This window comes from Prionailurus viverrinus, chromosome B3 (genome assembly GCF_022837055.1).
Source record: "Prionailurus viverrinus isolate Anna chromosome B3, UM_Priviv_1.0, whole genome shotgun sequence".
Lineage (NCBI taxonomy): Eukaryota > Metazoa > Chordata > Mammalia > Carnivora > Felidae > Prionailurus > Prionailurus viverrinus.
Window position 1 is genome coordinate 35283039 of NC_062566.1, and position 23853 is coordinate 35306891.

Genomic DNA, 23853 nt, shown 5'->3' on the forward strand with positions numbered 1-23853 from the left:
CTGCAGTTAGGTCAATTTCCCCTCTGGCTTCCCCCATTACTTTCTTTGCCAGGCTGTCTTTCTGACAAGACCCCAAAGGAAAATCTTGCCACACCTTATGGGAGAGGCCAGAGACAAGCAATGCAGTGAATTCTGGAGGCTGAAAAGCCGAGGAAAGGTCTTTTGGTTTTCAGACTTGGATGTGAATTCCAGATTCACCCCCATCTGGCTGTGGGTAAGCAGTGCAGCACTTTAAGACGTAGTAGCTCTGGGTGTTAAATGGCGCTGCCAGTTTTGGAGGGAAACGATTCAGGAGGCCTAGGTCGTTAGCAATTCCCCAGGCGAGACAAACAGGCTCAGTCCACGAAGCTTGAACAAAGGTAAATCAAAGGGCGGGTCAAAGGGCGCCCGGGCTAGTCCCCACCAAGGGCTTCTGTGAGGATGGCACGCAGGGGCGTAGGCGACTCCACCGGGGCCGCACACCTTGCGTCTGGGGACCCTTCGGGTCTCGCGGGGCGACACACCCGGCACCCGCGAGGAGGAGGGCGCGGGAAGGGGCGGGCCTTCGGCTGGGCTGGGAGGAGCGCGGAGCAGCGTGGGGAGCGTGGCAGCTAGGGGTTGTAGGCCGGGGCGCGCAGCCCGGCGTCCGCCCCGGAGTCCAACCCGCAGGCAGGGCACCACGAGCGGACGTGCACTGCAGGCGGAACGCAGGCGGCGCCGGGGGCAGCCGGGCGAGCGCCGGAGCTTCGGAGGCGCCGTACTGGAGGCGGAACAGGAAGGCACAGGCGGCACCGCAGCTTCGCCCGGAGCGGAGGGGGGGGGGTCTTCCTCGGCTTCCCCCTGGGGGTGTCCCCCCTCCCCCCGCCCCAGGCTCCTGCAGAGGACACGTGTCAGCACGTTCCCGCCGTTGTCGTCTCATCCTATGTCATAGCCCCTCCCCCAGGCCTGGGACACCCCCCTCCGGGCCCCATTATCCCCAGGCCCAGCCCCCTAGGCTGACCTGCGGGCCCAGCCGGTCCCTCTACTCGACTGGCGGGTCTCCTCGGGCAGCGAGCATCCCGGCCCGGCCCCCCGCCGAAGACACTCGTCAGCACGTTCTTACCCCGGTCATCTCTTCCCTCGGCCTAGCTCCACCCCGGGCCTGGGAACCCTGGTCTCCTCTGGCTCATTGTCCCTGGGCCCAGCTCCGCGCTGACCGCAGGCTCGGCCCTAGCCCGTGACCCGCGCGTCTCCCCCGGCAACGCGCCGCCACCCGGATGCAGCCAGCAGGCTGGGCGGCTGTCAGGGAGGCGGTGGGCCGCGACATGCTGGCCGCTGACCTCCGTTGCAGCCTCTTCGCCTCGGCGCTGCAGAGCTACAAGCGCGACTCGGTGCTGCGGCCCTTCCCTACGTCCTATGCCCGCCACGACTGCAAGGACTTTGAGGCCCTGGTGAGTGTGCTTCCCTCCACCCCTTCCCGTGCTGTCCTCTGCCTCCCAGGCCACGTGGCCTGGGGACCCGTATTAGTAAACATACCAGCCCCCAGACTTAACGTTCCTAGCCAGGCCTTAGGGAAGGTTTCCATGAACTCAGAATACTCACCCATACCCTAATATCCACACACTTGGTGTCTGCCTTGTTCATGACAAGTGACTCCCAGGAGTGAAGTGAAGAATTCAGTAGTTGCATAGGCCTCCACAAAATTTCCAGCATGGCCAACAGTAGGGTGTTGATCTGAATCAGATGGTTCTGCTAAATCAAAACTTATCCATCGCTTTGCCAATAATCAGATACCAAAAATCACTAAAGATACCCAGACTTCAAATGAGGTTATATATGGGCAGTACTTTTATAAACTGTAACATACAGTACACATGTAAGCTGTTATTCTCCTATGAATCATAAGGCATTTAATTTCTTACAAAGTTCACTTAAAGGTCAGCATTCCAGATATCAGTTGTCTTTGTAATTCAAATATTTGGAATTACCTAGAAAAATATAATTTACCAAAATTGATTCTATAAGAAAGAGAAAATCAAAATAACCTATAATCATTAAAGACATTGAATTAGTAAAGATTTTCCCTTAAAGAAAACCCCAGGCCTAGCTGGTTTCCTTGGTGCATTCTACCAAGCAATGAGGGACTGTTTCCAGTTTAACTTTGTGTAAAATTCTTCCAGAGTATTGAAAAAGAAGCTAGTATAACCTTGATTTAAATCTGATAAATACAAGAAAAGAAAATTATAGGCCAATGTCACTCAGGAGTATAAATGTAGAAATCCTCTATAAAGTATTATGATCCTGAATCTAGCAGTGTATAAAAAGAATTCTTCATTAACAGAGTGGATTTCTCCCAGAAATCAAAATTAGTTAAACATTAAAAAGAAATCAATGGGGGTGCCTCAGTGGCTCAGTTGGTTAAGCATCCGACTTCTGCTCAGGTCATGATCTCACGGTTTGTCAGCTTGAGCCCTGCATCAGGCTCTCTGCTGTCAGTAGAGCCAACTTCAGATCCTCTGTCCCCCTTGCCCCCTGCCCCTCTCCCACTCTCACACACTCAAAAATAAACAAACTTTTAAAAAGTCAATGAATGTTATGAACTATGATAAAGATTAAGGGAGATGTTTAGAATTTTCTCTGATGAGGTGGTCAGGGTTGGGTTCCCTCTTTGCTATCACTCCCAGGAGGTCTAGGGACAAAGACCCAGCCTCTTGTCCATTGCAGCCCACGCTGGGGATGTGTTAAGGACACCACAGCGCACAGGTATTTCAGAGTACAGGGAGCAGGAGTTTGGAGAAAGATAAGCCAACTGACTTCCCCCATGGTTTATTCTGAAAATTCAGATATTCAATTTTGTGAGTTTCTGATACCAGAGCCTTGGGGATGAAACTTCCTTCGCTTTTGTCAGTAGATGATATGCCTTCTGTGGGCCAGGTGCTAAGGATGCAGAATTAAAGACTCAAGGAGAGGTTAACAAGGTGTTCAGCTGTACTGTGGGGTAAGCTCTCTCTATATAATATGGGAGTCCAGAGCCAGAATCCCAGTCCTTGATAGTGGACTGGAGTCAGGCAGCATTAAGTAGAGGCAGCGGCTGATGGCATGATGAGTCCCTAGGGACATGGAGGATTTGAAGGAGCAGAGAAGAGGAAAGGGATATTCTAGAAGGAGTATCAGGATGGGCAGAAAGCCAGGTGCTCATCGAGAAGGACAAGTCTGTACTTTAGTGTGGTTCTCGTGGGGGAACACAAAGAGATGAGGTAGACTGGAGTAAAGAGGACTGAGCATGTCTTACCAAGATGTGTTGATTTTATTCTTGGACGGGGGAGGGTATTGGTGAGATCCAGGATGCATTTCTGAAAGACACCTGGGGTGGCAGGGTGAGAGGAGGATCTGTTCAGGATGGGTAGACAGAGGAGGAGAGATTGGGGTCAGAGGAACCAAACTCACTAGAGATGGTGCCCCACAATGCACCTTGTTAATTTTTACCAAGAAACATCCAAGTGGACTAGAATGTTCAGTGTGCTCTTTTCCTGTCTTCTTGGCAAAAAGAATATGAATGAATTGGTGATGAATATGGGATGAATGCAAAGGGAGCTTTGTAATTGTTTGGATTTCTTCATACTCTATAAAAATTTGTTTATTTAAAGAATATTCGTTTATTTATGTTTTTTTAAAGTTTTTTTCATGTTTATTTATTTTTGAGAGAGTGAAAGAGAGAGACAAAGTGCAAGCAGGGGAGGGGCAGAGAAAGAGGGAGACACAGAATCCGAAGCAGGCTCCAGGCTCTGAGCTGTCAGCACAGAGCCCCATGCGCAGCTTGAACTCGTGGACGTGAGATCATGACCTGAGCCGAAGTTGGACTCTTAACCAACTGAGCTACCCAGGTGCCCCTACTTATGTGATTTCTACACCCACTGTGGGATTCAAACTCATGGCCCTGAGATCAAGAGTTGTACTCTTTGAGCCAGCCAGGGGCCCATAAAATTTAATTTTGCAAATAGTGGTTGGATATATTTTTGTTATAAAAAATACAAATGATACCAATAAAGGAAAAGTGCCCCTGATAGAGCCCACCCGATTTCACATCCCTCCCCATAGGTATCTGTGCTCTCAGTTTAAGGCACTTCCTTCCTTCTTGTCATACCTGTAAGTCCCTTGGGAGAGCATTGGCAATTCAGGTAGCTCCAAATAGCCACTCCTTTATAGTGACAGACTGTCCAGCCGTGGGGTGCACTGTGCCACTTCTAGACAGTGCACCCTTTCTCTTGAGGGCCACTGGAGAAACATGGACAGATTCTTACCACCTTGTTCTGTCGCCATATTCCTTCTATGGGCACCATTGTTAGGGAAACTAGCCCAGGCTGAACAGCTTCTTGGCTGTCTGTAGGCATGGTTTTAATGAGCAGTTTCTCAGGAGAAAGCCACTCACCAGGCAGGGCCTGGCATGTCGATGGCTGGGGGCATGCACACATTCTTAAATAAGTATACTTTAGGTTTCCTTTTGCCACATGTTACATGAATTACAGGAAAGATGCAGAGAACTTGGCATCTGGACCTGTATCTGACCCAAAGATTAGCTTTTTAAAATTATTAAGTAAACTCTACCCCCCCCCCCCCCCCCCAACATGGGGCTGGAACTCACGATCCCGAGACCAAGAGCCACAGGCTCCACCGACCTACTGAGCCAGCCAGGCACCCCTCAAAGGTTAGTTTTTAAAGAAAATGGAATCAGGTCCAGAGCTGTCCTTCTGGATTATATTGTGGTTAGCTGAAGAAGGAAGATAGGGAGCTGTTAAAAAGTCTCTTATTGTTAGCTGAAGCACTTGGGAACATTTTCATTTCATTTCATTTTCATTGTATCATTTTCAGCCACTTTTAATTGATTTTCTCAGCACTATGAGGTGTCATTCCACACCTATCACACATGTGTTGCAGTTTCCAAAATTTAGGACTCTGGCTGAATTACTTTATTGGCTGTTGCTTTCCTGGGAACATCCCTTGCTGAACCAAGCTTTGGCTTTAGGAATGGCTCTGGCCTTATTTCATCACAGCACCCAAATTGTCTCTTACCTTTCATGCCTTATTTGGAGGACATTTCTATTCTTTTTTTTTTTTTTTTTTAATGTTTATTTATTTTTGAGAGAGAGAGAGCACAAGCAGGGGAGGGGCAGAGAGAGAGAGAGACAGATACACACACACACACACACACACACACACACACACACACACACACACACACAAGAATCCAAAGCAGGCTCCATGCCCTGAGCTGTCAGTACAGAGCCTGACACAGGGCTTGAACCCACAAACCTGGGCTCCAACCCACAGTCTGTGAGATCATGCCCTTCAGCCACCCAGGTGCTCCAGGACATTTCTATTCTGAGTCAGCTCTTTGATTTTGCACTGGGAGTTTTTTGTATTCCCAGGGCCTGGCCTGAGAGGTGCTTATCAGATATTTGAGGAATCAAATTAGGTATGTGCTGATTGCCTCCGGCTAAGGGTTTCTGACTTTGTTCCTTGGGAAAGGGTTGGCTAAGCTCTTATCAGGTCAGAGCATTTCTAAGATTCTTGGCATGTCCTGTAGCCATGACCATTGGCTCCCAAACTTCAGGTTGAGCTATCCTGGGCACAGTTCATGTTCCTGAGTCACTTGACACAGAATCTTGTCATTGGTGTCACAACTGGTTTTTGTTTTGTTTTTCCCCCGGTAAATATCATGCCCTGGTTCACCGTTAGCCTGAAGACCCTTTCTGAGGGTAGGTGGTCAGGGGGAATGGCTCCTTTGTATCAATTCCAGACCCTTGCCACCCAATGTGTGCTTGAGGACCAGCAGCATCAGCATCACTTGGAAGCTAGTTAGAAGTGCAGAATGTTGGGCCCCACCCCAGACCTACCCAACCAATACCTACATTTTAACAAGATTCTTGGTTCATTCCCTTGTAGCACCTCCACCCACATCTAGTAATTATGACCTCTGGCATCTTCCTAGACAAGGATCTTTTTTTTTTTTCCAGATGTTTTTCTTTCCTGCTGTCAGCCCTTCTGCTTAATAACTAAACCTGAGTATCCCTACCTTTTCCTAGTGATAAGAATCACCTACGGCAGCTTCTGTAGACACAGATTCTTAGGCTTCCTCATCAGGAGATTATGATCTGGTTGCAGAGTGCCCACTGGGCTGCCCTGTCACTCCCTCACTCAAAGCAAAGACATGAGTTGTCTCTTTCCAGGGTCATTGGCCCTCCCTTTCCTCCACTCGTCTCCTCCTGGTTCCCTGCCCTTGTCCTCTCTGTTACCCAAACCACCTGTTTCCTGAGGCACTTCCTTTCTCAAATCCCTGCCACCACCAGCACGGCCCACTGTTCAAGCCCTGCCCAGGCTCCTCAGCCCCTGCTCCAACTAAATACTTCTTTATTTCTCACAGCAGAGGCTGCAAAAGTGTGCTCTGTGGAATGACAGGCTTTATTTGTTCTTCTGACCTTTTAGAAATTGGGAAATTAAAAAAAAAAAAAAAAAAAAAAAGAACAAGCAGGAGTTTGGTGATTTCTTTTTAAAAGAAAAACATCTGAGGCTCCATAGCCTGGATAGAAGTCACCCTTCGGCAGAACCCAGCTGTAGCTGGGTGTTGGTGGCTGGGCCCCTTGTTAAGCCAGGGGGTTCCAGTTCAACACTGTCCTCACCTCTCTTTCCTTGACTCCCCCCATGCTCATTTGCATCATCCCTCTGGCTCTGGGTGCTTTTAAGTCTGGGACTACCTTTTGCCTGTCTACCATGCTTTGTACCACTGGGAGTGCCCTCTGCTCTGTCTCTCGGAATCCTCCCCACCACTCCCATTCCAGCCACTCCGTAAACCCTCCCCTCTGCCTTCTCCCCTAACCCCCCAGAAATGCCTTCCTTCCTCCTGAACTCTCATTCTCCTCAGTCAAGTTTTTGGTAAGTGCCTTCTGCTGTCAAGCACTGTGGTTTGTCACTCTTGTCTGCATGGAGGGTTTTCCACCTCCTGACCCTGCTCTGTTCTACAAGTTACATACACCTTTCTCCGTCCCTTTGACAGGGCTTAGGCTCAGCCAGTAGCTGTCTTGGTTGTATTAGCTTCCCAAGCAGCCTCTTAAAGTTCTGCTGGAATTGCTCCTTTGGGCTAAAATAGTCCATTATAAATTTCTCCATTGAAGGGCGCCTGGCCGGCCCAGTCAGTGGAGCATGTGACTCTTGATCTCAGTGTTGTGGGTTCGAGCCCCATGTTGGGTATAGAGATTACTTAAAATCTTTAAAATACATACATACATACATACATTTATTTCTCCATTAATTTGGTAGGAGAGACTCCCAGAGAACAAGCTCTGGAGTCAGCCTGCCTGGCTTCATGTCTCTGCCCTGCCGTTGAATGAATAGCTGTGCAACCCTGAGCATGGTGCTTACGTTCTCCAAACCTGTTTCCTCCCTCCTTTAAAACAGGCTGTCGTGATATAAAGAATTGGGGCACCTGGGTGGCTCAGTTGAGTGTCCAACCTCTGCTCGGGTTATGATCTCGCAGTTGGCGAGTTCAAGCCCTGCATCGGGCTCTCTGCTGTGAGCATGGAGCCTGCTTCGGATCCTCTGTCTCCCTCTCTTTCTCTGCCTCCCCCACTCACTTTCTCTGTCTCTCTCAAAATAAATAGATAAACTTAAAAAAAAAAAAAAAAGGCTGTTGTGAGGATAAAATGAGATGATGCATGCACAGCATCTAGCCCAGTGCCTGGTTCATGATAAGACCTTAATACATAGCAGCTGTTACTCCCTTGTTCTGAACTTCATGCCAGCTTCTAGGCCAGTTGCAGGGGGTCCAGCAGGATACATAAGATGTGGCTGGCCTTCAGGAAGTGTTTGTCCCAACCATATTTGAGGTGGCCCCAGAGAATCAAGTACCAGCATGGGATTCTGCATGGAGCAGTGGGGAGCACAGAAGTCATGGGTGGTCAGGGACAGGGGAGGTGACTTTGAGCTGGCCTTGAAGATGTGGTGAAATGTCACACTAGGCAGCTGCAGAAGCATAGAGGAAAGACATAGGGCAGTTGATGAACAGCATGGGGGCAGCAGGTGGGAAGTTTGTGGTGAGAGGTGTTAGGCAGAGAGGCTAGCCAGACCAGATGCAGAAGGGTCTTGTTAAGGGAAGTGTTGTTAGATTTATCAAACTAAGGATAAGCCACCTAGTTACATTTGAATTTCAGATAAGTAACAGATAATTTTGAAAGTGCAATTATGCCTTCAGTATTGTACAGGTTATACTTATACTAAAAAAATTGATTTTGTTGTTTATCTGAAATTCACATTTAACTGAGCAGACTGTATTTTATCGGGCAACTCTACTTCTATGGCTCATTCCTCAAAGGCCCTGCTAAAATGCAGACAGGTTTTGGTCATAAGAGGAAGACTCCTGTTAACTTGTTGGAGCAGGTTTATTTTTCAGAGTAGCTTGAAAAGTGAAATGGGACATACGGGAGGTCAGTTGAGGGATTAAAGAGTGGACAAAGTGGGCAGGACACACAGGGGCCCTATCTGGGCAGGTAGCAGTGAGAGGGCGTGGGTTCTGGAAGAGATGTTGCTCCAGGGGGAGGCCAAGGTCCAGCTCCGAGCCAGGAGGGATGTCTCCCACTTTCCCAGACTGAACCCATAAAAGGGGCCTGGCTTAGCTGACTGTTCTTTTGCTGCTCCCTGTGTTCTGGACTATTGGCAAGGGCTGTGGCTCACAGGTGGGATTTGAGAACAGGAGTGATAGGGACAGTAATCGTGGGAAGGAGGGCTGAGCTCTGGCTCTGGGATAACAAGTGTGGATCAGGAGTAGAAAAGAAGGTCAGAGGAGGCCACAGGCTGCTGAGGGGTGTCCTCTGGATTGTGCAGGTAGCAGGCTGTGGGGATGGCCCCCGGAGGGTACTATCAGTGGCTCTCTATTGCCTATAGAACAAAGCCCCGAATCCGCAAGGTGGGTCAAGGCCTTCATAGACTGATGTTACCTTCTCACTCCTGTTCCTTCTGGAGACCCCTCCCCCATACTCTAGGCTCCAGCCACATGGAACTCCCTGCAGCTAACGAGGACAACAGTTGCGGCACTCCTACTAACACGAGAGCACTTAATACCCTCCTACTGCTCTAACGCCGTGTTTGTTTAACCTGATTAACCTTCACAGGGATCTCGTGAAGAGGCTACTAATACTATCCAAATTGTACGTTTGAGAAAACTGAGGCACACACAGGATTCAAGGTCTGACAGTTCACAGGAGAGGTCAAATGACTCACCCAGGTCACACACCAATAGGGGTTTAAGAGCCCAGGTTAAGACCCAGGCTGCCTGGGACAAGAGCCTGCACACTTCACCAAGTCACCATCCATCTCCCTGACTACACACCATGCTTTCCTGCTTCTGCTCCTTTGCATTTGAAGCCCAGGTCACAGGGCACCTCCTCTGTGAAGCTTTCCTGACAACCCCTTATTCCCCCAGCCCTCACTTAGCAAAAGTCCTGCCTGGTCCCCTTAATAGTTAGTATACATCTTTGTTATGACAATGAATAGATTTCAGTCATAATTCTTTACCTTTCTGACTCCCCCACTGTGGAGCATCAATACTCATGTTGCATTTACACACCCACACACCCACGGTTTTTAACTGGATCCTCACTGATGCTCCACAAGGCATATAGAGATTGTTGTATTAGAAGTCTGAGGCTAGTGATTGATTCTTTGGAAACAGAGACAGGAATAAAGCAATCCTGAAATGTTTCTGATTTTCTACAACAGAGTTAAGAAACAAAATCCTCAAGGTCAGCAACAGCCAGCTTTCTAGACGAATGGAGAAGAAAAGAAATGGACATGTTTAGATCTACTACTTTCTTTCATCTTCTTGGCAACCTGACATGGAAGCAGCGGGGATTCTGTGTTAGAGGAGATTGAGGTACAGCCTCAGGTCCTGAGGTCCAGTGCTTTGCCTACAGACCAGGAATTCAAACCCAGGTCTGTCTGCTCTTTACACCCAGGAAAGAGAATTAGAAAAACACAAGATAGGGGCACCTGGGTGGCTCAGTCGGTTGAGCGTCCAACTTTGGCTCATGTCATGATCTCAGAGTTCTGAGTTCAAGCCCCACGTCAGGCTCTGTGCTGACAGCTCAGAGCCTGGAGCCTGCTTCCAATTCTGTGTCTCCCTCTCTTTCTCTGCCCCTCCCCCACTTATGCTCTGTCTCTCTCTCTCTCTCTTTCTCTGTCAAAAATAAATAAATGTTGGGGGCGCCTGGGTGGCGCAGTCGGTTAAGCGTCCGACTTCAGCCAGGTCACGATCTCGCGGTCTGTGAGTTCGAGCCCCGCATCGGGCTCTGGGCTGATGGCTCAGAGCCTGGAGCCTGTTTTCGACTCTCTGTCTCCCTCTCTCTCTGCCCCTCTCCCGTTCATGCTCTGTCTCTCTCTGTCCCAAAAATAAATAAACGTTGAAAAAAAAAATTTTTTTTTAAATAAATAAATAAATAAATAAATAAATGTTAAAAAAAAAAAAAAAAAGAAAGAACAAGGAAAACACAAGATAGTCCTCGGCCTCCAGGAGTCTTAGCCATACAGGGGAGGGATTATTGGGACTGAGGGGTTTCGGGTTTAGAGGAGAGAGGGGTGCCCGGGTTAGTAGAGGTGGAGGAAGGAGCATCCCAGGGGACTGAATGAGCAAAGCTTGGAGGTGGTACAACCCAAGCTATGTTCACTCAACATTAGTCTGTAGTGTTTTAAATGCCATGCTGGAGAGATTTGGCTCCTAGTGAGCTGTAATTTCTGAGCAAAAGCTATAGAACCTTGTAGCTTTCTGTAAATCCAGGTCCCCTGTCCCTTATAAGAAATCCTGGCATCAGATGTGTTTCTCAATTCAGATTCTGCCCAATTTTACAAAGGTAATAATGTGTTGTACCCACACAACTAAACTTCCTGACTCTGTTCACGTGAGGCACCAGCCTAAACAGTACAGTTCTTGGACACAATGACACTCGCTGCAGGGCAGCATCGGCATTCTGTTCTTGCTTAAGTCCCCATAGCAGCCCACACAGAGGTCCAGGAGCTTGTCTTTGCCTCCTGAGAGTGACAGCTGAGGTGTAAGGAGGGGGGTGGGGGAGTGCCTACCTAAATGAAGCTCCATGTTCCACAGGGGCTGAGCTCTCTTGTAAGAACACCATAGACACAGCTGCCAGAGTCCTCACAAAAAGTCACCACACTCAGGGAAACCCAAAGCCATGGATTGCCCACTCATAGTTTTTTCAGTCCAGGTCCAGTTTACCATCCTGGGTCATTTTTACCATAAGGAGTGTTGCCTGGTTATGTATGTAGTTGACGTACTACTTCCATCTGGTCTCCGGGAGACAGGTTGACGGGAGGTTAACTGATGCTGAAGGGAAAAGGCCTTGATAGCCCTTTACCCACACTTATATATACCATGTATTTGGTGACTCCTCCAGCAAGGTGGTATTCCATAATCAGACATTGATATTCCTGCAGCAAAATGTATCACATCAATAGTAATAGGAAGTGGGATAAGTACAGATTAAGGGCACCTGGGTGGCTCAGTAGGTTAAGTGTTCGACTTCGGCTTAGGTCGTGATCTCGCGGTTCATTGGTTCAAGTCCTGCATCGGGCTCTGTGCTGACAGCTCAGAGCCTGGAGCCTGGAGCCTGCTTTGGATTCTGTGTCCTCTCTCTGCCCCTCCATGCTCACGCTCTGTCTATTAAAATAAATAAACTCTGTCTATTAAAACAAAGATTTTTTAAAAATCTTTAAAAAAAGATTTTAAAAATAAAGACTAGTGAACCTCACATCATCTCAGGTCAGGTTTTATAGCAAATGAGTTACAAAACAATGTTTTAGGGTTCAGAGCTTTTAGAGTGTGGTATTTGGAAAAGGAATCCACACCTGTACCTTTCTTCTTAAATTCCTTGAAACATGAAAGGAGTGCAATTCTGTGCTTTACCACCAGAGGGCTCCCTAGTTATCATTTGGTTCCAGATCCTTGCTAATGGAGATTTTTCCTCTCTTCAGCTTGCAGATGCCAGCAAGCTACCCAACCTGAAAGAACTTCTCCAGTCCTCCGGAGATAAAGACAAACGTGCCAGGGATCTGGTGAGCTGGATTTTATCCTCAAAGGTCCTGACAATCCACAGTGCAGGGAAGTCAGAGGTGAGACTTTGGTCTGTAGGACAGCACATTCCTAGAGCTAAAGGGCTCTGGGACCTCCTTGTGCACCAGAATGGCCTGGGAAGCTTGTTGAAAATGCAGATTCCTGGACCTTGCCCTGAGAGATGCTGATTCTGTGTCTGGAGTGGTCTCAGGAACTTGCACACTGGCAGTGCAAACCTGTGTTCCCCCTCTTACTGTGAACCTGGTACAGGTTACTGGGTGCATTTCATTAACTCAGTTTCCTCATCTATAAAATGGGAACAATAATAGTATACTTCCACAGGGAACTAGCTGTGAGAATTGAATGACTTTTCACATTTAGAAGAATGCCTTAAGGCATTCTGCTAAGGGCTCAGTAAATGTTGGGTATCACAAGCACCCCAGGTAAATCCAGTAAGGGTGCACCCTTGACCACACCTTAAGAAACATTGGCCTCATCCCGTTGTTAGGAAACAGAGAGGCAGAACCGGAAGTAATGGAAAACTTTAGGCTCTGGGATCAAATCCCACTTCCATCCATTATTGAGTCTCCTTTTCCCTATTTATAAATTGTGAATATTAATAGCTAACTCAGAGGGGAGCTATGATAGAATGTATGCCACCCCCAGTACAGTTTCTGGCACAGATCAGACATTCTGTAATTCGGTTTCCCTTGCCTGGCCAGGATCTCCCAGGGACAGGCTGGGATGGCAGGGACCTAAGTGTAGGAAGGCAGATCCCTGATCTGGTGCTCTTTTCTCTGAGCAGCAGCAGGGGTTTATCTGTACTGGTCTTTACTTAATTTTATTTTAAGAACATTTAATTTTACAAGCTCCTGCTCAAGACAGAAATCCTCTTTAAGTGGCATAGAATTTGGTACCTTGGATTCTGGTGTCTAGGGACGTCCATCTCTGTTGGTAAATGGTAAATAACACACAGAGCCCCACAGTGGGAGTCAGGAGATCCCTATTCAAGTCCAGGCTGGGTTGCTAACTGCTAGATGATCCCTGGGTTTCACTTTTGTCATCTGCTAAATTTAGATTTATTCATTCTTCATGTGGGTATTAAGCACCTGCTAGATGTTGGCTGCTGTAGGTAAAGTAGATAAGGCAGTGTGACTCCTTCACTTTTCATTATGGACCAGTTAAGTTCCATTAAAATATGGAGTGTTGGCGCCATATGGAGTGAGGGTTTTCAGCTTCTTATCATGTCCAAGTAAGGACGTGAGGCTGCCATGTATCATCACTTTATAAAAGGATGTTTTCATATAAAAAAGGAGGATGTTCTCAAAAAAAGGACAATTCTTCCAAAGAAAGGATGGCAACCTTACAGCAGTATAAATGTATCTGTTACATTGTCCTTATTTTTCTCATTTAAACACAACCCAGAGAAAACTTTGCCACAGATTGGCTTTGGTCTATGACTTACTGTTTAGAAATCACTGAAAAGATGTCATCTCTGCCTTGAAAAGGATTATTGCCTTTTAGGAAGAGCTCACTCTTCTGTATCAATAGGTTTTGTGGCATGACAAATCATTCCAAAAACCTTGATTAAAACAACCTTGATTGTTTCTCATGATTCTGTGAGTGAGTTGGATTGTTCTTCTGGGTGGGGCAGGATGATCTAGTGTCTCAGTCTTCAGTTGGTATGTCTCACATGTCTCCATCTTCCGCTGGGGTGGCTGCTGTGGTTGGGGCCCTCCTCTGCGAGAGTGTCACCCTCCTGAAGGCTAGCAGGGCTCATTCACATGGCAGTGAAGCGTTCCCAGCAGCAGATGGTTAAGGGCGAGCCCTTTCAAAGTCTGTTTGCTATATATTTGCCAGGGTCCCATTGGTCAAAGCAAGTCACATGGCCAAGCCCAGATTCAAGGTGGCACAGAGGTGCCACATCTTGATGGAGTCCGGGAATTCTACCTGCAGACTCACATTACAGAGGGGTGATAGACAAGGATGAGTGGAAAGGTTGTGGCCATTTTTGCAACTGATCACACCTTTCTACCTCCTGAGACTATTGTAAAGACAGAGTGCAGGAAAGGGATGTGACAGTGTTATGAAAACTAGGGGTGGTGTCTAGTTCAAAGGAGCAGTTTGTGCTTCTTGGCCTAGTGTGGGGAAAAACATTATGATAGGAAAGTAATCTTGAACTAGAAGCTCTAAGCTTATTTATAAATTGTTATCTTTATTCTCATGAAACTAGTTCTCATGAGCAAACCCCATAGGAATTAAGCCCAAAGCTTTAGGAGGCCATTTTGGCAGCACAACTTAACAGCTTCCCCAATAAAATTGCGACTTCCTACATGTTTTCAAGTTCGAAAAGATCCAAAAGCTGACCGGTGCCCCTCACACGCCTGTCCCCGTGCCGGACTTCCTGTTTGAAATTGAGTACTCCAACCCAGCGAACGCCAAATTTTATGAGACCAAAGGAGAACGAGACCTAATCTACGCCTTCCACGGGAGCCGCCTCGAAAACTTCCATTCCATCATCCACAATGGGCTGCATTGCCACCTGAACAAGGTGGGGCCTAAGCCTAATGACATGAGGGTCAGAACCCTGGGGAGTTGCCTGGGGGAGGCTGGGGGGGGATAGGTTCACTGAGGCCACACTCAGGTGTGGTCTGCAGACCAGCACCTGGGAGCCTGTGAAAATGCAGAATCTTGAGCCCACCCTAGACCTTCTGAATTAGAACCTGCATTTTAACAAGATCTCTGTGTGATTCCTGTACTGATTACAGTTTAAGAACTATGGATTTAAAGATGGTTCCCAACCTTGGCTGCCCATTTAGAATCACTTGGGAAGCTTTTAAAAATCCCAATGCTTGGCTGTATCCCAGAAGAATTCAATCAGAATCTCTGGTGTGGGGCCCAGATAACAGTATGCTTTAAAAGCCAGGGGATCCCATGGGGCACCTGTGGCTCAGTCAGTGAAGCATCCAGCTCTTGATTTCAGCTCAGGTCATGATCTCACAGCTCATGAGATCAAGCCCTTCATCATGTTCTGTGCTGACAGCATGGACCCTGCTTGGGATTCTCTTTCCCTCTATGCCCCTCGCTTTCTCGTGCTCTGTCTCTCTCTCAAAATAAATAAATAAACATGAAAAAAATAAATAAAAGCCAGGTAATCCCAGTATGTCGCCAACCCTCCCTGTTCAGCATGGTCCCTCGCCCAGATGCGCCACATCACCCAAGAGCTTGTTGGACATAAAACATCTCAGGCAGACCCCAGACCACCTGATCAGAGATGACTTTAACAAGGTCACCAGGTGATTTGTCTGAAGTTTGAGAAGCACTTGCCTAGGGGACAGTCCAACAGAATCAGTCCTTAGAAATATTGAGGGATGCTCCAAGGAGAGGTCCTTTCCTCCCTTTTTTTTTTGGAGTCAAAACAGTGTCACTCACCCTTCTCTGCTGGCATTTATTTTGGCTCTTAGTGAGGTATAGGAAGACAAGTACATATAGGAGCCAGAAAGACCACCTTAGCCACTCTGTGTCCTGGGAAATTACTTAACCTCTCTGAGCCTCAGTGTCCTCATCTGTAAAATAGGACGTTATCACCCACAGTCTCGTGTGCTGAGAGGATTCAAATAGTTAATATATGCAAAGGGTTCTTCCCGTTACTAGACTCTAAGAAAGCAATGACTGCTTTTATAGGTGGATGGAGAGGGAATCTTGGCTAGTGGCAGGGCTGCAGCCTTTCCCTAGTCATGCCAACATCTGCCTCGTCTGAGGTGTTGGCTCCATGGCCATGGGTTCCGTTGTGGCTGATGCAGCCCTGAGGCTAGAGAGACTTCCAACACTGCTGTAGCTGATTAGTGTGCAGTTGGGTTTTTTGTACGATGACAGGCCTGTTTATACTGGCTCTCGGCCTATTATTATGGCCAGGCTACTGGAATCTGGGGGGTCTCTGCTTCACAGCATAACTGGCCTTGGAGAAGTTGCCTGAAGATTACACCAGACCTTCTCTTCAGTGTCCAGGGAGTTTGCTGCTTAGAGACATCTTGTCGGAGTCCTTTGGTAAAGCGGATGTTCTTTTGGCTGCTTCTGTCTGGGTTTTCAGTGAGGGGCTTGCTTGAGGGAGCCTACTTGTCAGTTGAAGCTGTGAGATTGTTTTCATGGTACAGATACCCCAGCTTTCCCACTCTGGTGCACCTCTGCTTACAGCAGTCTCGCTCAAGGCTCTTGAGTCTATTGAGTCTAGTCTGTGTGTATATGGCAGCTATAGCTTAGAGTGGGTGTAGAGTCAGATCAGACAACACCAAGGGTCCTTGGAGAAGGTCTGTGTCAGCTTTTGAGACATGGGGACACTGCCTAAGGCAAGGGGCTTCCCAAAGGTAAAGCAAAGGCTTGTTTCATTTCCCCTAAGCTTCACCTAACCAGCTTAGAATTGTAGAAGCCTGGTGCCACTGAATAGGACATTTCTCAGTTCCCAAGCATAGTCTGTTCAGAGAGCAGTTTGAGTTCACTTAACAGATCCTAATACTGCAGCCAAAAGATAGCAATTGAATTTCAACTTGAATTTCAAATTTCATCCATTGGTAACAGCTACCTGAAATGTTGTGTTGAGAAGGATTCTGAGTCAGTATGAATGAGTGCCATGATTGATATTTTTATGCTGGCCATCATGGTTGATTATAGACCCTTGGCCATGGTCTACCGTGGGCAAAAGATGTGTTTGTTTTGCCTGCTGTAGTCTCAACTTGTAGGTATGTCTCCTGATATCCTTCTCTCTCATCTGACATGCTCCTTCATGGAGGACATCAAGTTAGCACCTACCACTAGGGACCTGCCTCCTAGATTTTGGACATCTCCTTGGTTGACACCAACACAGAGTAAAACTTACCATGTCCCTAATATAGGCCTGCCCTATTTGGTTACAGTTTCTTGTCTGAGAGCTTCATTTCTTTTTCAAGTAGTGACTTAGATTACTTCCATCCTCAGGTGTGATCCCCCTCGCTGTGCATAAGTGTGTGACTTTGCTTCTGCAAGGCCATTGGTGTAACCATGCTAAATGCATTCACGTAACAGGAATTGCTAATACATTATAATATAAATGCCCACCTCTCTGATGTGTCAGGTGTCCTGCTCGATGCTTTATGTACATTATCTCATTGAATCATCCTCAACCTCCTAGAGGAGATACTAACATCACCATTTTACAGATGTGGAAACTGAGACCGAGAGAGTTTATGTAACTTGCCAGCTTGTTGGAGGTATAGTGAGGATTCAAACTCAGGGCTGTTTAGACTCTTATACCTATGTTTTTCTCACTCAACCTTGACCATAGGAACTGCTAGTTTTCTAGGCTAGGTGGGCACATCCACAATTAGTTAAACTGTCATCAGATAGGAATGGGTTTACTAATAACCCTGTGATGATGTCATAGAATAATTTGATATTATATGCCTTTTACTGGGGATAAAGAGGCTTGAGAATTTTGTATTTACAACTCTGTTGAAGAAAGACCTGTGTCAGCTTGCTGTGCCAATTTTACATTCACCCAGCCTTGTTTCTTTTCTGTTGACCTCTGCCATTCCAGACATCCTTGTTTGGGGAAGGGACCTACCTCACCAGTGACTTGAGCCTGGCCCTCATTTATAGCCCCCATGGCCTTGGATGGCAGCGCAGCCTCCTTGGCCCCATCCTCAGCTGTGTGGCTGTGTGTGAAGTCATTGATCATCCAGATGTCAAGTGCCAAATGAAGAAGAAGGGTGAGTGAGCACTTGGCCTGGACCTAGGCTGCAGGCCTCTGAGTGTGTAGGCTCTTGCCGTTGACCCATCTGTTGGGTGGAGCATCCATTGCATGCAGAGGGATGGGCTGGGTCCAAAGCAATGTGGGACAGGGACTTGCCTTCAAGGAGTGAACAGTCTCCTTGGGGATTGAGCACTTACTACAAGGTGGTGGGCACAGAGTGCCATGTGAGGAGGCTGATGAGGTCCACAAGGGCAGCTCACAGGAAGGTGCAATCAAACATAGTAGGTCCAAGTACTCAGGGGAAACTTTGGGGAGAGGTAAGATTTTTTTTAATGTTTATTTATTTTTGAGATAGAGGGGGGAAGGGCAGAGAGAGAGGGAGACACAGAATCTGAAGCAGGCTCTAGGCTCTGAGCTGTCAGCACAGAGCCTGACACAGGGCTTGAACCCACGAACGTCAAGATCATGACCTGAGCTAAAGTCAGACGCTTAACCAACTGAGCCACCCAGGTGCCCCGGGAGGAAGTGAGATTTGACGGATAAAAGGGAGCGTGTGAGGCCAGAGTGTGGGCTCCTTGAAGGCAGAAAGTGAGTTTTAGTCACTCTTGGGCACCTGATACCTGTAGAGAGCCTGAAACCTACTTGACATTTCAGTAGGTATTCACTAAACTGAAGCTAAAGACGTGGATCCAGACCCTGTCCTCCAGGCTACTCTGGTATGTGCCTGAGCCTCAGAGGATGTGAGAGGCAACTGAGGCCACAGAGAGTAAATCCTGGACTCTCTGGGGGAGTGGATGACTAGCTAGAGCTCAGTCCACTCCTCCGATATGTCTCTTAGAGTCTGTGCCTTGTGCGCCCTGCTGTTTTGCCCGCAAAGGCAGAAGAGTCGCAGAACTGTTACTCTAGTCTCCAAAACTGGCCTGTTGTTTCCACTGAGAAAAGGAGAATTGAGGAAACTGTCTGTTCCTGGCCTCTAATGTAAAACAACTGGAATCCTGAGGAATGGCCCGTGTCTGACACTAACCTTCCACACCAGGCAGCATGAATATTTGCACTTATAATTCTTAGGAAGTTAGCAAACTGTGACATCAACATCAAAACAAAACCTTGCAGAGTCTACTGTTGCACACAGCTTTGGCTTTGTTTGTTTGTTTGTTTGTTTTTATAAAGCTTCATCATATTATTAAAAGGAAAGTTTTAGGTTTTTTTTTTTTTTTTTTTTTAATTTTTTTTTTCAACGTTTTTTATTTATTTTTGGGACAGAGAGAGACAGAGCATGAACGGGGGAGGGGCAGAGAGAGAGGGAGACACAGAATCAGAAACAGGCTCCAGGCTCCGAGCCATCAGCCCAGAGCCTGACGCGGGGCTCGAACTCACGGACTGCGAGATAGTGACCTAACCGACTGCGCCACCCAGGCACCCCATTGTTTTTTAAACAAATCTTGGTACAAAGGGTGGAACATAAGAGTTCTAAGAAGCTCAAAAATCCGGAATGATTAATTTAAAATGCCTAAGATACTTGTTTTGGGTCAAGCCCTGTACCTAGGCCCAGATAATTTTTTTGTTATGGCCATCAGTCCGCTTCTTCCCTCTGCTTGTCCAATGCAGGTTTTTTTCCCCCTTGTCTCCCTTTTATCTTCCTGTTCCTTTTTCCCCTCATCCAGCTTGTCAGACTCTCCTGTGTTTTAGTGCTGCTTCACATACAGCACACATACAGCTGAGCCATTCCTCACCCTGCTGGGGCTTCCCCACCCTCATGACCAGGAGGCTTGACTTATTTCTATTTGTAATTTGCTTTTTTTATTATTGTATTTCCCCCCGGTGAAGTTGTACTTTATTCTCCTTATTCAGATTCTAAGGAGATAGATCGCAGGAGAGCAAGAATCAAACATAGTGAAGGCGGAGACATCCCTCCAAAGTACTTTGTGGTCACCAATAACCAGCTCCTGCGAGTGAAGTACCTGCTGGTGTACTCCCAGAAGCAGCCCAAGAGGTAAGGAGGACGGGCCCTGCTAGAGGTCCAGGAGAACATCTAGATGCTGAGAGTATTGTGTCCCTAGTTATCAGCATCCCTTGCCCCCAGCCTTAGACCTCAGCTATGTGTAAAATATATAAAACGCTGTGCTGCACACGGTGAGGGGTGAGGAAGACAGGTGGAATAAGATGCGGTCCTGGCCCTGAGAGGAGTGTTTTCTAGTGAAGAAGACAGAGAGATTTGTAAATACAAATAACATGAGGGACGGAACGAAGCCAAATTGGCTGCTCCAGACCATGAGGCCCCTTAGCCACCCAGGCTCCTGATTGCAGTCGGAAATGCACTGATTTAGGTTAAGCCAAGAGGCAGGGTGGTGCCTGGGTGCTGACTGGGAATATGTGCCACTCTGCTTGGTCACTTCCTGCGGTGACTGCTCCTCTCTGGACCTGAGATGCTTCATCTTTATGTCCAAGATGAGGGTGTTGGACTCAACAGCAGACAAGACCTGTCAGCTCCTCAGAACCGTGGTGGATTCCACATCCTATCTCAGCAGTGTGATGGTGGGTGGCAGGGTTCCCCGGGATCGAGGGTCACTTTGAGATCCTGTCACATTGTTGGGGTCTGTGGCAGAGCTTCTGATGGGGACGAGCAGCAGATGAGCAGCTAAGGGGGTCACTTGTAATCCTCCCCACTCCTGGCTGTATACACCAGTGTTTCCATGCTTCAAGATTTCATAAACCAGTAAAATCCTCACCCCATCCCCCACATTGGGGAGATTTGCATAGGGTTCCTGAGTCTGAGGAACATTATCCTCTGGTTTAAAATCATCTGGCTTTTTCTACTTGAAAATTCCATTCCTTTCCCACTTCTCCCTGGAGTGTCTCTTCAGTACACACTTGGACGGTTTAGATCATCTCCCAGTGGGCCAGAGAGGATTTCCCCAGCTCGGACTGATATCTGTACATGTCTAAAAGTGAAAAGATTTCTGCTAAATTACCTGCCACCTGCTGCCATCTGGGCAGACACCCTGAGCACAGTCATTCTTCTAGATACCAAAGTCTTGCCTAAGAAAAGATGGGTCACAAAAGGCACCAGAGGAGCTATGAAAGAGAAGATCAGGATGAGCTCATTGCATAGCTGTCTTTGTACATTTAGAAGATGTTCTGGTGAAAGATGTGTCGGTGCCAGGGCAAATAGCTCCAGATTTTTTTGAGCAAAGGAGCATGCACGAAGCTTTGTTTCATGGCTCACCCAGAGGATGAGATTCATCATTTCATCATCTTTGAGCCAGAAGTTGTTGCATACACTTAAAAAAAAAAAATGTTTTTCTCTTCTTGCCAACATCACTTTTTCCCCCCCTTAAGCAGGGCTTCAAGCCAGCTGTCCTGGTTTTCCAGCCATTGGTTTACGGTCATGATATCCCTGTATCTGCTGCTGCTGCTCATTGTGAGTGCCATCAACTCCTCAGCTTTCCAACACTTCTGGAATCGTGCAAAGAGATAATCTCTCTGGTGTGGGGGCCACCTCGACCATGTGCCTTATGACAACCTGTTCTGTACCTCCCATGCGCCGTGTCCAACCAGGTGGAGCCTGGGGGCCAGTTGGGGACCACAGGACAATTTTCATATGCCATAAATGTATTGATTGCCTTTGATGATGCTCTGAGCCACACTCTGCTCAGTGGGGACCACGCATCTCTCGCTCTGGGGCTTCAGGGGAGTCCTCCTGTCTGCTCCTTCCTAAACAGTCCTAGGGAGTTGGTTTTTCTGCCAGAGCCAAAGGAAAAAGTCCTGCTGCATTTAAAAACAAGGTGTCCAAGCTGTCAGTGGGGTGTTTACAGTCACTCCTGGCAGACGTTGGCCCTTTCTCTAATGCCTTCTGGAAGGCAGAATATGTGTAGTGGGGACTATAAGTCACTAGGCGGTTGCCTTGTTTTGACCTGAGACACCCAAGAGGAACAGTCATGTTTCTCATAAAAATTGGTGGGATCGTTTTGAATTCCATCAGCCTTTGTATGTGAGTGCAAAACCTTTTCACGGTTTTCTCAGATCAACAAACAGCCTTCTGCTACAGCTGTAACCCCCCTGCCCCAACCATGGACGAGCAAGGAAGGAGCCAGAGACCTGATAAAAAAGACAAATTTAACAGCAACTCAAGTCTTTTTCTAAAATTACCAACTGCTGATTGTAGTTGAAATGGAAACACATGTTTGTTTTCTGTTTTGTTTTGCTTTTTTAAGTAGCTATTTGACAAATTCATCTTTGGGAGCTGAGTAAAAGGAGAAGATTTCCAGAGCACTCTTTGGTCAGTGCCCATAGTCTCTTTCCTGGCCATGTGTTAGAGAAAGGGATTTGAGTTGCAGGCCTGCCACCTGTTCTTGTTCTCACGAAGCTGCCTTGATTGTGGCCTCCCAGCCACAAGTGCCACACTGCAGGACCTCAGGACACGGGCCTGCCTCAGTCTGCCGCCAGTGTGCATGGACTGAGCCTCCCTTGGAGGGCTCACAGGTCGTCGGGACCCAACCTGGGCTTTAAAAGTGGGGAGGAAGCCTCTGGCTGCTCAGGGAGCTGCAGATCTCCTTGCTGTGTTCTCTGTCCTTCCTTCCTACCCTGTTTCAGCCATCATTGGAGCCCCATCTGATTTGAGGGGTAGATCTCTGTAAAGAAGGTAGAAAGTCATTTTTCTATAATCTGTGAAGTTGTGAACAAGCCACTATCATGGTTTTTACATTGAATATTGGAAGATTTCAGAGATAATAAAGGTATTTTCCTAATTACCAAGTGGCCTTTGTGACTGCTTTCAGTCTCGGCGGGAGTCTGCCATGTATGCCTTGTTGCTAAAAATCTTATCTTCTCTTCCTTTGTTCAAGGTAGCAGTTTTCTGGACACCATATATCACCTGGATATCTAGTAGGTATTAGATTGCTAGTCATTGATTTAACAAATACGAGCACCTACTGTGTGCCAGGCACTAGAAATAGGAGCAGGATCAAGGTAAAAGTGTCCCTGCCCTCCTGGAGCTGCCAGTCTGGCAAGGTCGGGAGCTGGACAAGCATTCTCAGGAGTGGGGTTGGATTACATGTTGTTATAAAGGAGTTTTGGAAAATACTTGGCAAGAAGTCTTAACATAGTCTGGGGTCAGAAAATACAGAAGTGACACATGTACACCTGCAAAGCACCTACGTGTGCAAATTTCGTTTTTTCTTTTCTTTTTCTTTTTCTATCTTTGTTTTTTTTTTTAGTAGGCTTCACACCCAGTGTGGAGCCCAACTCAAGACTTGAACGCACAACCCTGAGATCAAGACCTGAGCTGAGATCCAGAGTCGGACACTTAACTGACTGAGCCACCCAGGTGCCCCTGATTTATTTAATCCTGACAACAGATAAGAAACGGAAGTGCCAGAGAATTTTGTAGCTTGCTCAAAGCTATGTGGCTGGGAAGCAGCACAGAGCTGGGAGCTGCACATGGCAGGTTTCAGTGTTAATCTCACAACCACCATCCTCCGCAGCACCCCTGGGCTCCTAGAAAAGGTGATATTTAACTGAAGCCCGAAAGAACCACCAGTATCAGGCCAACAAGTGGAGGGAGAGTGTTTCAGGCACTGGGAAAAGCATATGTAAGGACCTAGAGTTCTTGCTGGAGGAGTTAAAAGCAGGAAGGTCATAAAGGAAGAGGCTGTGGTGAGAAATGGGGCGGAAGAGGTGGGCACGGGCCAGATCATGCAAGACCCTCAAAGCTGTGGGCCAGGGAGCACCATTAGGTTTTAAGCATGGAAATGATATGATCAGATTTGGTTTCCAGGAAGCTCATTCTGGCTGGTGGTTGCAGAATAGATTTAGCATTATTTTGAGGATTAAAAGAACTGACACAGTCGGGCTCAGCACAGAGCAAATAGCTGACATGTTTCAGCTGCTATTATTAGTTTTTAGTGGTCCAGCAGAGGGAAATGAGCATGCACAGGACACCTAGCAGCAATGTCCAGGGAAATAGGAGGAAACCAAGACAGCAAAGTGTCATGGAAGCCAAAAAGGCAATCTTTTTTTTTTTTTTTTTTCAACGTTTATTTATTTTTGGGACAGAGAGAGA

The 23853-nt window shown here is 47.3% G+C and overlaps 1 protein-coding gene across 5 annotated transcripts; it reads left to right on the forward strand.

Annotated features, from left to right (window-relative positions):
• Positions 1–229: 229 nt before the first annotated feature.
• Positions 230–23853, forward strand: PARP16 (poly(ADP-ribose) polymerase family member 16). 5 transcript variants are annotated; one of them, XM_047863546.1, is made up of 7 exons: positions 230–359; positions 1108–1409; positions 11989–12126; positions 14412–14618; positions 17637–17808; positions 19644–19785; positions 21132–22543. In XM_047863546.1, exons 2-7 carry the CDS (start codon positions 1236–1238, stop codon positions 21268–21270), a joined length of 972 nt encoding a protein of 323 aa, XP_047719502.1. In that variant the 5' UTR covers positions 230–359; positions 1108–1235; the 3' UTR covers positions 21271–22543. The 5 variants fall into 5 exon arrangements, with proteins under 5 accessions (XP_047719502.1, XP_047719505.1, XP_047719506.1 ...); XM_047863549.1 differs by lacking the exons at positions 230–359; positions 21132–22543 and adding exons at positions 22637–22676; positions 23009–23853 and having other exon boundaries at positions 554–1409; XM_047863550.1 differs by lacking the exons at positions 230–359; positions 21132–22543 and adding exons at positions 22637–22676; positions 23012–23853 and having other exon boundaries at positions 554–1409.

What these genes read in the sequence shown, in the direction of transcription:
- PARP16 (XM_047863546.1), top strand. Translation starts at nt 1,236, where the DNA reads ATGCAGCCAGCAGGCTGGGCGGCTGTCAGGGAGGCGGTGGGCCGCGAC. An exon ending in GTGCCAAATGAAGAAGAAGG is followed by an intron (nt 17,809 to 19,643) that starts GTGAGTGAGCAC and finishes CTCCTTATTCAG; the next exon opens with ATTCTAAGGAGATAGATCGC. An exon ending in TCCCAGAAGCAGCCCAAGAG is followed by an intron (nt 19,786 to 21,131) that starts GTAAGGAGGACG and finishes CCCCCCCTTAAG; the next exon opens with CAGGGCTTCAAGCCAGCTGT.